Source organism: Ambystoma mexicanum, chromosome 2p (assembly GCF_040938575.1).
Source record: "Ambystoma mexicanum isolate Mex_15411 chromosome 2p, UKY_AmexF1_1, whole genome shotgun sequence".
In the NCBI taxonomy this organism is placed as follows: Eukaryota; Metazoa; Chordata; class Amphibia; order Caudata; family Ambystomatidae; genus Ambystoma; species Ambystoma mexicanum.
The window spans coordinates 1246695387-1246708710 of record NC_090923.1 but is presented as its reverse complement, the minus strand read 5'-3'; the positions used below and the strand labels follow the sequence as shown (position 1 = coordinate 1246708710).

The following is a 13324-nucleotide window of genomic DNA, read 5'->3' as shown; positions in this document are numbered from 1 at the left end:
GCTAAACTACTGTTTCCAAGAACAGTAAAGTGAAATTGCCTTTACTTACATCAGTAACTTTCTAGACCCAGTAATTTACAATAGGGTGCTGGAGGGGTTACTTAGTATCCCCTTTTTCGAGGGGATTGGGTCCTCCGACGTATTCCATATCTATGACAGGTAATGTCCACAGCTGTGCTGCTTCGGAAAATCTTTGGCGTCTGCGTCCTGCGTCGATGACGTCGATGCGCCGTCCCCGAGGACCTCCTCCGACGGCCAACGTCACCCGATGTGATAAGTAGGACGCACGACGCCCATAGCCTCAGTTCCGTTTTTTCCGCGAACGTGTTCGCTTTGTGAATCTCGGTACGCCTCGACTCGTTGGTTCAGTTTGCCCAGACTCTCCCAGCGTCCGAGTTCTTGAGACTGCTCGGCCTCATGGCATCCTGCATTCTTCTGGTGCCAGAGGCTCGTCTGCGGATGAGATCTTTGCAGTGGGCACTCAAGCTCCAGTAGTCTCAGTCCTCCGGCAGGCTGTTGGACCCTGTTCAGGTTCCGCCCTCGGTAGCCCGGGACCTTCTGTGGTGGGCCGTTAAGGGCAATCTGATGAAGGGTGCCCCATTTTGGCTTCCCTGGCCGGAGGTGACGATCGTGACGGACGCATCCCTAAAGGGATGGGGCGCTCATGCCAACGAGCTGACCGTCAGCGGTCGTTGGTCTCCGTCGGAGTCCAGACTCCATATCAATCTGTTGGAGCTGAGGGCCGTCAGGCTACTCTGAAGGCTTTTCTGCCGACTGTGCACGGGAAGAGTGTCCTGATTCTGACGGACAACACGGTGGCCATGCACTACCTCAACAAAAAGGGGGGGCAGGGTCACTTCCGCTGTGCAGAGAGGCGATGCAGCTCGAGTTCTGGGCCGTCCAGCAGGAGGTTTCGATCTCGGCAGTTCATCTGGCCGGAGACGACAACGAGACGGCGGACGCTCTGAGCAGGCAGAGCACCATCTCTCACGAGTGGGAGCTGGCTCAGGAGATTCTCCTGGAGATCTTCGCCCTTTGGGGGACCCCTCAAGTGGATCTCTTCGCCTCCAGTGTCAACCGGAAGTGCGAAAGGTTTTGCTTGCGGGAATTTCCTCCAAAAGGAGCCTTAGGAGACGCATTTGTGGTGGAGTGGTCATTCTCACTGCTGTACGCGTTTCCTCCAGTCCCCGTCATCCTGCAAGTGTTGCGGAGGTTACGGAGGTTTGGTTCCCGGATGATCCTCATTGCTCCGGCGTGGGCCCGGAGGACGTGGTACCCGGACCTTCTCGACTTGTCCATCTGCCCTCCACGTCGTCTTCCCTACCGAGACGATCTGCTCTCAGGGGAGGGGGGGGTCAGGTTCTCCATCCAGAGGTCAGATCCCTCAATCTTCACGCTTGGCTTCTGAAAGGTTGAGGTATAAGGATTGGGAACTCCCTGAAGACGTGATGGAGGTGTTGCTCTCGGCCAGGCGGCCGGCAACAAAGTCTCTGTACCGTTGCCGTTGGCGAAAGTTCTGCGACTGGTGCAGAGTTCAGAATGTGGATCCTTTTGAATGCGACATTCCCATGGTTTTGTCTTTTTTGCTTTCTTTGGCCCACAGGGGCTTGCAAGTGGGTACCATTAAAGGTTACCTGGCAGCGCTGTCCATATTTAAGCGTTAGTCTGAAAAGTGTTCCTATTTTAAGATTCCTTTAATTTCGCAGTTTTTGAAAGGGCTCACTAATGTGTTCCCTCCGTCACCTTTTTTGGTGCCAGGTTGGGATTTGAACCTTATGGGTGCTCCGTTTGAGCCTTTACATTCTTGCCCTTTGAGGCTGTTAACTCTGAAAACTGTTTTTAGTTGCGGTTACTTCCACTCGCAGAGTGAGTGAGTTACAGGCACTTTCAGTTAAGCCACCCTTCACTGTGTTTCACAAGGACATGGTTATCCTTAGAGTTCGTCCTTCTTTTCTTCCGAAGGTGGTTTCGGAATTTCATTTGAGCCAGAAGGTTGTTCTTCCGGCGTTCTATCCTCCTCCACATTCTGGTAAGGAAGAGGAGAGGCTCCATAGGCTTGATCCTAGGAGAGCGTTGAGCTTTTATATCTCGCACATGTCCCGGGTCAGAGTGGACGATCACCTTTTCATTGATTACGCTGGAAAGCGTTTGGGACAAGCTGTGACGAAACAGACTTTGTCTCGTTGGATTATTTTAGCTATCTCCGAGTGTTACCGCTTGGCGGGTAAGGACCCTCTGGCTGGCTTGCGGGCCCATTCTACCAGAGGAGTGGCTGCGTCTACTGCCCTGCAGAGGGGAGTTTCTATTCGTCACATCTGTGATGCAGCCACCTGGGCTTCAGTACATACTTTTGTACGTCACTATTCCCTCGATTCCATCAGAGGGCAAGATCTGGTCTTTGGCAAGGCAGTTCTCTATTCCGCAATTTGATTGGGCATGCTAAATTTGTATTCTAAATTCTTTCCCACCTCCTTGCTTGGTACTGCTTTGGGAGTCTGTCATAGATATGGAATACGTCGGAGGACCCAATCCCCTCGAAGAACAAGTTACTTTCTTACCTGGTAACATTCTTTCGATGGGATGGTCCGACGACGTATTCCATATCGCTCCCTCCCTGCCTTCCCCGCTGCAGAATTTATTTTGCGATTGCAGCTTGCGTTCCGCAAGGCCTTGTGTGTCTGACTGGCAGAAAACTGGTGGCACACGTTCTGGGAAAAAACTATAACTGAGTCTATGGGCGTCGTGCGTCCTACTTATCACATCGGGTGACGTCGGCCGTCGGAGGAGGTCCTCGGGGACGGCGCATCGACGTCATCGACGCAGGACTCAGATGCCAAAGATTTTCCGAAGCAGCACAGCTGTGGACATTACCTGTCATAGATATGGAATGCGTTGTCGGACCATCCCTTCGAAAGAACGTTACCAGGTAAGAAAGTAACTTGTTCTTCTAGCTTCTCATGTGACATTTTTGTTACCCTTTCTTCAATGAATGGCTGGTGGCAGTGGTTTCCTTTTAACTACCGTGGTGTGCATTTACCGCGGGCTGCGCTCGCAGCTGCAGTAAAGCACCCAAGGGTGCCATTTTTGTCAAAATGGCCCGGTCATCTTTTTTCGTCATTTCTTTGTGGAAAGGTCCTTCTTGAGGTTTGCTCCCTTTGTTCATTTGGCCTTTGGCGGGATTCACGAGTGAAGCCCGCCTCTGGCTACAGGGTGTCTGGTGGGGGCAGGAAGTGAGGGAGGTACCGAAACTCCCTGTGCTTAGTCTCCTAGGAGACCCAAATGCACTCTGTGGTGATTGGCCGGCTGACTGTCCGGCAAGGACAGCCACCCTGCTGGGTGACTGACAGCTAGGCTGGAATGAATGGGAGAGAACTGAATAAAAGGTGAGGCTTTTGGCTTGGAAGGTAGAGTCTACCACTGGACGAAGGAATCCGAAGAAGAACTTGAAGAGGACGCCTGCTGCAACTCCTGGACCGTTGGTTTTCCCGGTGAAGCCCTGCTGCTGTGCTGAAAGTCCAAATTCGTATGGACCGAGAAGTCCCTGCAAGGAAGACTTCTCCCCTTGAGTTGGTGGGACCAAGCAACTCCAAAGTAAGCCACCTGGACATCCTTCTCAGAGCTGGTCGAACCGAAAACGGCAGGGAGAGGAACACCAGTTTGTGTGCATTGCATTTAAGCTGGCCAAGAGCTCCAGGAAGATCCTCCGGACTCCCAGGAAGCAGGTCTGACCGAGCCTGAGCCACCTTAAGAGTGCTGGACCCCAGATGCAAGGAAAGTCCATCTCGACAGCCAGAAACCGCAGTGGTGCTGTTTCCGGTAGATGCGAGGAGCTGAAACACTGAAGTACCACTTGTTTGAAGATTGCCGGTAGCTGTCAGTGACCGTCCCATTGCAGTGCAGGAGTCCCCAGAAGTCCTCCCTCTTGTCACCACAACTGAGGCACAGGAACACCAGGACCTGCAGAGCTGCACAGGAACAGAAGTCATCTGCTGCACTTTTCTTCAACCTAAAGGTACTGTACAGTCTAAGAGAACTTACCTCTTATTGTGTAACTGCACTTGTTCTCTGTTGGTGAGACTGGTTGTGGTTGCTCTGTAGAGTTGCTGATAGCTTCATTACTTCACAAGCCTAAACAGCTTGTGACCCTACTTTGAATTCTTCTTTTCTGCAAAGACTTTGAAAAACATTGTGCAAGACTTGTACCTACCTCTGAGAAGTGCTTCAGTTCACATTGACTTTGGCATTGCCTGGCTCCATGAATGACTCTTCTTCCCTCTGTAATTTTGTTTGGCCTTCTTTCCAGGAAGGGGTTAACTAACTTTGCATTGGGGGGTGGGGGGATTACAAAGTACTTACCTGCTTTGAGAATATTTGTGAGATCTCTTGTTTTGTCCTAATAACCTTTCTCTTTGACAAACTCTTAAATCTGATTCTAAATGCCAACAGTAGTATATTAATGCCCACAGTGTCCTAGTTACTAAAGTCATTGCAGGGTGTAGGAATTGTCTGTGTGCCATCCCAAAAGGGTACTTACTGATTTAGGAATATTAAGACTGTGTATTTCGGAGTGTATTTGTGTGTTACTATTATATTGCCCCATTCTGAAGAAGGCTTACTCTAACTGACTGTTAAATAAATGATTAATTGTTTATTCAAGAAACCTTGTGTTTAAGAGTTACTTGTCACTGTGAATCTCTGTGTAACTCCCCTTCAGCTCACATTGACCCCTCTTGAGATAAGCCTGGCTGTTCAATCACGTTACCAAACTGTGTAGTATAAACTTATACCAAAGGTTGGGTTCTTATTGCCAGGAGGTAAAGGTTGTTGTAGTGCACCCAAAGGGTACTGGACACAATTGTGCCTAACAGGTATGCTGGAGGCAGGGACCCACTCGGGGACCATCAGGGCCACTCCACCTCCAGGGTTATTGGGTTTGGAAAGGATTTTGTAGCCCTTAGGAAGGAGAGTGTCAAGAGCAGTGACAGAGCTGGCATTGAACCACCTCTCGATAAGAGTGAGGATGTTTAGGTCAAAGTCTTTGAGAAGGACATAGATGTCAGATGTGTGTTTGACAGCAGACCGAGCATTCAGAGTAGCTAATTGAAGCTGCTTACCACCTTTTTGAAGGTTTTCTGAGGGGGGCGGGTACAGGGGCGTGGTACTCCCGTCTGTGGTGGTGTAGAGGTGAGAGTAGAGGATGGGGAGGCAGGAAGTTTGAGAGAGGGCAGGCGCTGGTCGAGAGAAAAAGTAGGTTGAGAACCTTGGGCCATGAAGGTGCCATTGTGGTAGATATTAATGATACACCTAGAGGATGAGAAGTATGCCAGGAGTACTTCCCACCTATTGCCACCATTAATGGGTGAGTAAGAGGTAAGAGAAAGGGGAGAGTGTGGAGACCAGATTTGGGGCGGTGGGGGTGGTCCGAAGGTCAGGAGAGGGAACAGAAAAGCTGATGTCTGTAATAGTCTGCCTGGAAGTGGTGTTGACGTAGGTATTGGCATTAGGTAGGCCTGGTGTTAGGCAGAAACCTGTGCAGTTCCCTTAGGGAACACTGCAAAAGATTTAAGACTACAGGTGTTGGCAGTAAGCCCACTTGGTAGCAGTCTGTACCACCCAGATTTACCTGGTAGCTGTGGCTGAGCAGTCAGACTTCCCTCAAGAAGAGTTAGGCAGTATGCAAAGTATACTCAATAGGCACTCAGATACAATAATACAAGCGAACACTGACCAGAGCTTTGGTATCAAAGTATATAATTATTTATTAAAAAACACACAGTTGAAACACTCCAGCACTCTTATTGTAAAATATTCTAAACACAGTTACTATTATGATATATACACCCCTTTTTCCTTATTAGATAAATCACAGTAAAACACCACTTATTTTCATGCAGAGGTGAGCGCTTAACTAGATTGCACTCTAATAAGTTTGTGAGAAAGGGAGGGAAAAAGACAGAAGATGAAGAGGTACACCTCTCTATGATCCAGGAACACTGTTAGCAAGGCAGAGAGCAAAAAGTCACTGGTGAGCCAAAGTCCAAAGGCTGGGCCCACTCTTAGAGGGAGCAGAGCACAAATGCGCCCAAGATCACACAGTTACACTAGGCTTAGAAAGTCTTGCAGAGGGTTCAAGAAGAGTTTAGAGAGGCTTAGAAAAGTTTAGCCAAGGTGTCCCAGGCTAACCCAGGTTTGAAAGCCGGGGGCTAAATCTACCCCGTACAGTCGGTAGCAAGGGAAGCCAGGCGGGACACGGTACCTTAAGTGGGAAGGATCCTCCAGCGGTGGCAGTTGTTCCTGGTAGTGGGTGCAAGTTGCGTCGTCGTCCAGGGGAAGAGAAGATCTCGACTTGGAGGAAAGAGGAAGGTCGTTGCACTACCAGGGAAGAGACCAGCCGCGGAGTGTTCCGGTTAAAGGTGGTACTTTGGTTTCGCGGTCGTGGTAAAACGTGGTATACCGGTTGCCGGGGTGCTTGGCACGGGCAAGGCGGCCACGAGGTACGTCGGGAAAGCGAAAAGACGGTGAAACTGGTTATCCCCACCAGTCAAAGGAAGAAGACTCTCCGGCGGGAGATCTCCTCTGTCGTTGGGGAAAAGTGGTGAGGCGGTCCAGCAGGGCTTCACCGGTGGTGGTGTCGTGGCAGGTCGGCTCAACTTCTCCCTATTCGGATTCTTAGGTCCTGTGGCGACTTCTGAAGTTCCAGTCCCCAAAGCCCTGCTTTTATGCAGCAAACCCCCATTCACTCAGCCTAGCTGTCACTCAAACATGCTAAGTGGTGAGCCGGCCGGCTCACCACTTGGGCCAATCAGGATGGAGTGCGACTTGAGTTGCCTAGGCAACTCAGTCCAGGGTGCCTAAATTCCCCTCGACCCCTCTTAAGTACCCCAGACAGAGTGGCACCACTTTGGAGGGCTTCTGTGGAGAAACCCGCCAAAAAGTGGAACAAAGGGCTCGACTTGGGTTGAAGTCACAGAAGAGAACACAAACGCCATTTTAGAATCAAGATTTGGCAAAAAATACCAACCGGAGAATTAATATTAATTAAATAAACCGGCGGAATGTTCGAGGCTACCGTAAATAATTACATAAAGATAGTAGCCTAAAACAATGGGAAATCCCATAGGAAAATATTCGCGGTTGAATATAAAAAGTAGTATCCACTGCCACCAGCCAAAACTCGATCAGGGGGGACGGAGACGTGCCCCCTCGACTAACAGACCCTGGGGCAATCGAATTGCCCCAGCCAGTACGTCCACAATATGATGGTTTGTACTAGTTCTGTTCAGAATTTAAGACTAGTAAAGTCAATGGTGACTTTCCATGCCTTGGGAGACGGTAGTCAGTCCCAGGGTATGGAGTCTATACTGGGGGGTCACTAAGACACCCCTGTGTCACTGCACTGAGGGTGCTGTGTAACACACATCACAAAAACACATTAAACCCTATGGAGTAAAAGACCCCATAGCCCACTAAACACTTCTAGATTCAAAGAAACACACTCAAATCATGTCCCAGAGTGAGGGTAAAAGAGTCTCACTCTTGGCAGGAGAAAAAAATAAACCCCAAAAATCCAGCAAAGCTGCTGGGGGACTCACTAGGTTAGGAAATTCAGCCTAAACAGAGAATTCTCCCTAACACCTGGGTTGTCCAGGAGAGCTTTTTCAGCTTTTTTCTTCCAGACTTTGTGAGAGAGGTAGGATAGGTGATGAAATAGCAGTTGAAATAGATAGGGGAGATGGTGCCATGGGAGTTGCGCAGGAGAAAGAAAGAGACAAAAAGGGGAGCTGCACAGTGCACAAGAACTCACCAAGTGGCCTAGCAGCCAGGCAGGCACAGAAGGAGGTGTGCAAAGGAGGACAATCAATGCACAGATTAAAAAGCACACCTAAATTCATATTTCCAATAAGCACTAAAATGCAGCACAAAATGGAGAATGCAGAAAAAGCACACTTATCGAATTTGGTGAGGTTAGCACCAAGCAGAAACAGTAAATGGTTATTCTAGCAAGCATACAGAAAGCAGAAATGTAGGTGAGGCCGGGAGCAGAAATGACTGCAGCTAGATTCGATTTACAGCTAGATAGTTCAAAAGACAAATGTGAACGACAGCAGCAACGGATTGCAAATAGCAGATTAATGTGGTTAAGTTAGAAATGGAAACATTTGAAATACAATGATGTTACGAGTCCAAGAATAAGTGTTTGCAAGCTGCATTTGGGGTAAAAATGTTCGGGACACAGTAGCTGCATGAGCAAGCGAAATGCTGACAGGATTGGCCAAGGTCCAAGAACAGTGGTAAAGTTAAAGGTTAATGCAGCCAATAATGAAGGCGGATCGGTCACCCGAGTAGGTGAATACTGTGCAATAAGGGTCAGTCCATCATTGAGAGTGCATAGAAAAGATAAAGGAAGTGCTGTGAATGATGAGATTTTTTATAGCTTGCTGGCAGTGGAGTCTTACCAGGTGGAAGAATCGGCATGTGGAGACCGCGGTGTGCCGTTGTGATGCAAGGGGGCCCAGACAGGGAGAGAACCTGGCCCTTAGAAGAGGCCCTTTGAGGGGGCCCGGCGAACACCTGCCGGCTCAGGGGCTTGCTGCTGAAGAAGGTAGTGGGCAGCCAATCAGGTGGGCCCTCGCAGCATTGATACAAAACAGTGGATGCGTCTGAACGAGGCAGCCATCATGGAGGGTACTCATGGCCCGGTAACAGTGCAGGGAGGCACTGTGAGCTTTTCAGGTGCGGCCGGGCTGATGGAGGAGGCCTGGTGAGGAAAGCAGAAATTTGGCCATGGCAGTGTTGATCAGCCATCTGCGTGTAGCAGAGTTCCTTGAGAAGGGTCAAGTCTGAGCCGCTGTGGTAATGTTGCAAAGTATTTTCTGTTTTTTGATGGTTCTTTTGTTGACTTCGAGTTCTGGAGTGTACCAGGCTAAGGAAGGTTTCGACTTGAGGGTGAGTTTTTCACCAGGGCCTAGCGGTTGATGTTTATTGCAAGGGTGGTGAGTTCTTGGAGAAGCGAGTCATAGTCCGAGTTTGTCTGCGATGGATCGGCCCATGATGTGAGATGGAGGTTGGTGACTTCTTCTGTGAGCGTCCCAGGGAAGTTCTTGAATGATATGAAGGGTTGTTTACTGTGTTTTCGATCAGAGTGCTTGACTGGCGTGGTCTGCCTAATGTCAAAGGGGATTTCCAAATTATCTGACCAGACAAGTGGGATTGGAGGGCTGTGACAGAGGGTGAGCATCTCAGTGATGAGGTTGAGGATATTACCTTTGCTGTGCATTGAGTCTTTTGAGCGCTGTTTGAGGTTGACGGTTTAAAAGGAAGTGGAGATCTTACTTTATGGAGTTGGTTGCTGTGTTGCCAGGAATGATACACTTGCTTGCTGAGGTGGATTTTTGTGGGCCTGAGACGCATGGTGGTGACCAAGACCGTGAAGTGTCAGATGAAGGAGGTGTTTGTTTTGGGTGGCCTGTAGTTGAGGTGGAAGTTAACTGTCCAATGGGGAGAGCAGGATGTGGCAGCATAGGTTTTTAAGAGCTGAAAGTGACAGCGTTCAGTTGAGTACATTACCATAATGCCCCCTCCCATCCTGTTTGGACAGTCTCTTTGAAGAATGCTGCATCTGTTGTGGATGAGTCTGTTCATCTGCCCCACCCCCACCCTCCCTTTTCTATATCTGCCCTTCGGACGTCTGGTGAAAGGCTCCCTGTGATCTAACAGTTAAGGGGAATGCAAGGGGCAGGGCTAAGCAAGTTGATGGGGCTCAGAGGTCACGTGAGCTATATCCGGCTGTAAGGCTGTTTTAGTACGGAGGAGAAAGAGCAGCAAAACAAGAAGGCACCAAACGATTAGCAGTGTTTGACAGGTGGGGTGGGGCAGAGGTCACGTGACCTAGATCCACTTGCAACAGCTGACCAACCATTTCTCATCCACATGGTTTCTTGTACTTTCGTGTCTTCCCATTAATTATTCCACATAGTGACTCACAATGGTGGACCTCGGATCGCCTTGCTCCCAGTGAGTACTGCTTTGCTGTGGAAATAACAAAAAGGTCTGTTCTACTAGGAGTGCAGAAAAAGGCAGATCTGGGCCTGTGGACTCCCCAAGTGTTGTGTAGCTTTTTGAATTTGTTTTCCTTAATGATTTTACGTTATGCTTTTATTTTTTATTTTTTTTATTTATTTATTTTATTTATATATTTATAACGCGCCGAAGCTCGCAAGCATCAGGGTGCGACAATCACACGAGAGAACAGATCACAGGACAACATAAAAAGAGAGGACGGGGGGACTCAAGGGAGTCCATGCTGAATATGTAACGAATTATCGAAAAAGTAACGTTTTCAGCAGCTTCCTAAATAGCGAGTAGCTACTTTCCAATCTGAGATTATCAGGAAGCTCGTTCCAGAGCGCAATAGCTTTGGTGGGGAAAGCTCTCCCGAGTCCAGTAGCTTTGACTCTAGTGTGGCTAACTTTGAGTAGCCCTTTTTTTGCTGATCTAAGACAGCGGCTTGGTTCATACCAAAGAAATTCCTTTTCTAGGTATGTGGGAGCCGTGCCAAAAAGACAGCGGTGGACAAGTGTCAGGGATTTGAATTTAATACGCTCCTCAATGGCGAGCCAGTGAAGGCCTATTCGGTCATGGGTGATGTGCTCACGCTTCGACTTCCCGGTAATAGTTCTAACAGCGTTGTTCTGGATTATCTGGCATTGTTTAATGCAAGAGTTACTTGAACCGAGCATCAGCACATTCCCATAATCTAGTCGGGACAAAATCGTGGCTCTAGCAATGGTGGCGCAATTTGTGACGTTGAGATATGGCCTAATGCGGCGTAGTAATCTCTGGTAGTATTGGCAGTTTTTTTTAAGAAAAGTGACCTGAGCATCTGCTCCTAATGAGGATTGCAGGTATATGCCAAGTGTTTTCACCTTACTTGAGACCGTGATGCTAGAGTCCTTGATAAGAAATGATGAGTAGGCTGGATAAGGCTTTTGAAGATCCGAATGTCATAAGTTCTGTTTTTGAACAGCCATGCAATGGGTTTGGAGGATAAAGCAAAACCAAGTAAATTTAGATATTGTCTGGAGTTTATTTCATTTCAAAATTATCAGTTGACTCTTTTATACATGGAGGACAGTCTTCACAGCATGAATCAAGAGGGTTTTAAATCTTTTCTAGAACTGATCTCCGTTTTAATACTAGTCGAGGGTGCTTCTATTTGTTTAGGAGGACTATAGGGTCCTAGCAGTTGACATTTTCCATCTTCGACATGCTGCAAGGCTGCTCCAAATCCTGTTTTATCAGCATTGGAGGCTGTTTACTAGAGTAGACCTGTAATGATTTCTCCTCTTCTGAAGGGGTGCTTCAAATATTTTCTTTTGCTTCGATGTTCAGGAATGGCTTGTGCATTTAAGGCAGAACAAGTATATATATTTTTTTTTATCATGACTCGCTCGTGTCATGGTGCAATGCTTGGTATCTCTTCTACCAATCACTGGCTAGCTTTTTTTATTTGGGAAACCTGTTAACTGTAGGAGATTGTTTCCAAAACCACACCTTAGTCCAGAAAGCAATTCTGAAAGCATAAACTGTCAAATCAAAGTTGTGCTTTTTTGGCATTGCCGGGTTATTTTCCAGCTTCCTGTCACTGTCCGCTCCAGATACAATTCTTATGCATATAATTAAGTTGTTTGTTTTATGCCGCCGACTGTAGAAGAAAGGGAGACTTGCATCGGATTAAAACAAGGCTATGTGGGTGATGCAATTGTTATGATTCTTTGACAGCTGAAGGTTGCTTGCATTGTGCGTCTCTAATGTTGAAGCAGTGGTCAGAACAGTGTGTGCTACTCATTTGACTTTGAAATGTTCACATGCTAAGTTGCAATTGTTCTTCCTTTTGATGGCATCCAAAAGATCATTTTTGGATCCTGAAGGAATAAAGCACCCATATGATTTACACAATGTTTTATAATACGTTGCAATAATTTTAGAAGTATTAAATGTGTCATTTTTCATCACACCTTTTGTCCTTTGCTTCCAAAAGTATGCTTAAGTGGATCCCCAGCATCTGTTACCTTTCTCAGGGGTTTCAGTCTCGGTAATGTAGTAGAATTATTCTGTGTATTTGTGTTACTGATATTACAATTGTAATTCTGAGTGTTTTTTGTTTTCCTTTGCCCTTGTAGAATTTGTAATGCTCTTCTTGAAAATCCCGACTATCCGAAGAAGGAAGGCACAGTGCTCACACACAGTGCCAGTAACATTCTCATCCCAGATGACTACAAGGTAAGGTTGAGGAACCTCTTTACTTGCTCAACCAATGTTGAACAGGTGCCCGATTTCACCTCATTGCGTGTGTTTTACTGTCCATTAATTTATTCTACGGAGCTACAAATGATGCCAGATTCTAACACCACGGACCATCTGAAGTTTGTGTTTCATGCTATGAAAAAGAAATCCAGAGGAGAGCGCCTTAGTGCTTTTAAGAGATTAAGCTTGCTTGAAGGGATGTACACACGTTTACTGTTTTAAATAGCCAAAACATGGTTACCAAGATTACCCTCAAAATCCCCTCATTGCTCTTCCTTCTCTGATAATAAACTGTAAACGTGATATATTGTTAACACTTCCCCTGCACATATAAATGTATATATACATTTATATTCCTCATATAAAGTGACACCACTGATTCCCACTTGTTAAATACCTGCATTGATGTCATTGTTGGCCTATTTTATTTGTTTGTAGCCTGTTGTCTCTTGCCGTTAGCTGTGCAGTAGAAGATATTTTGACTAACAGCACTGTATATTTTGAGGTTTTGTGAACCATGTACTACATTGAGCCTGATACATATAGCCTTTTTACAGTTCAAGAATGTGGGATTCCAAGGATTGCCAGGAGGACGCCTGCTTCGGAGCTCATTGCGCAGCCGGGCCCCTGGAGACAGCTCACCCCACAGCGCCACCGGTCCCCGAGAGGACCGCAGCGGTGCCTGAGATGTCGGGACTCCCACCCTCGCACCCACAGAACAGGTTCGGAGATTGAGGGCTGGGAGTGGCCCCTCAGTGCACATAGCCTCGAGCTGAAGGCGCCGCGGCACGATCCCTGCCGAGACTGGGGGCCACACGGGCCCGAGGGTGGAGAAGGGCCTAGCCCGGGCCCCCACCACCGAGAGACTATCCGGAGCAGGGGAATCGAGGGGGGCTCCCTGCAGACCCCCATGAGCCACCCACTGGGCTTGTGACAGGGGCAAACCACCTCCTGCACACGGGCGCCCGAACAGAATCCTGCACATAGCTGGGCCAACAGAGAAGCCCGGGCCTAGAGT

General features: G+C 47.9%; 1 protein-coding gene across 2 annotated transcripts in view; it reads left to right on the top strand.

Moving 5' to 3' along the window:
* Positions 1-13324, top strand: part of LOC138567392 (E3 ubiquitin-protein ligase RNF216-like) — a 2013370-nt gene that overhangs the window by 696831 nt on the left and 1303215 nt on the right. For both annotated transcript variants that reach the window (XM_069645556.1, XM_069645557.1), the window contains one exon: positions 12183-12282. In XM_069645556.1, the coding sequence (XP_069501657.1) occupies positions 12183-12282 (100 nt within the window). The remainder of the gene's footprint in view (positions 1-12182; positions 12283-13324) is intronic.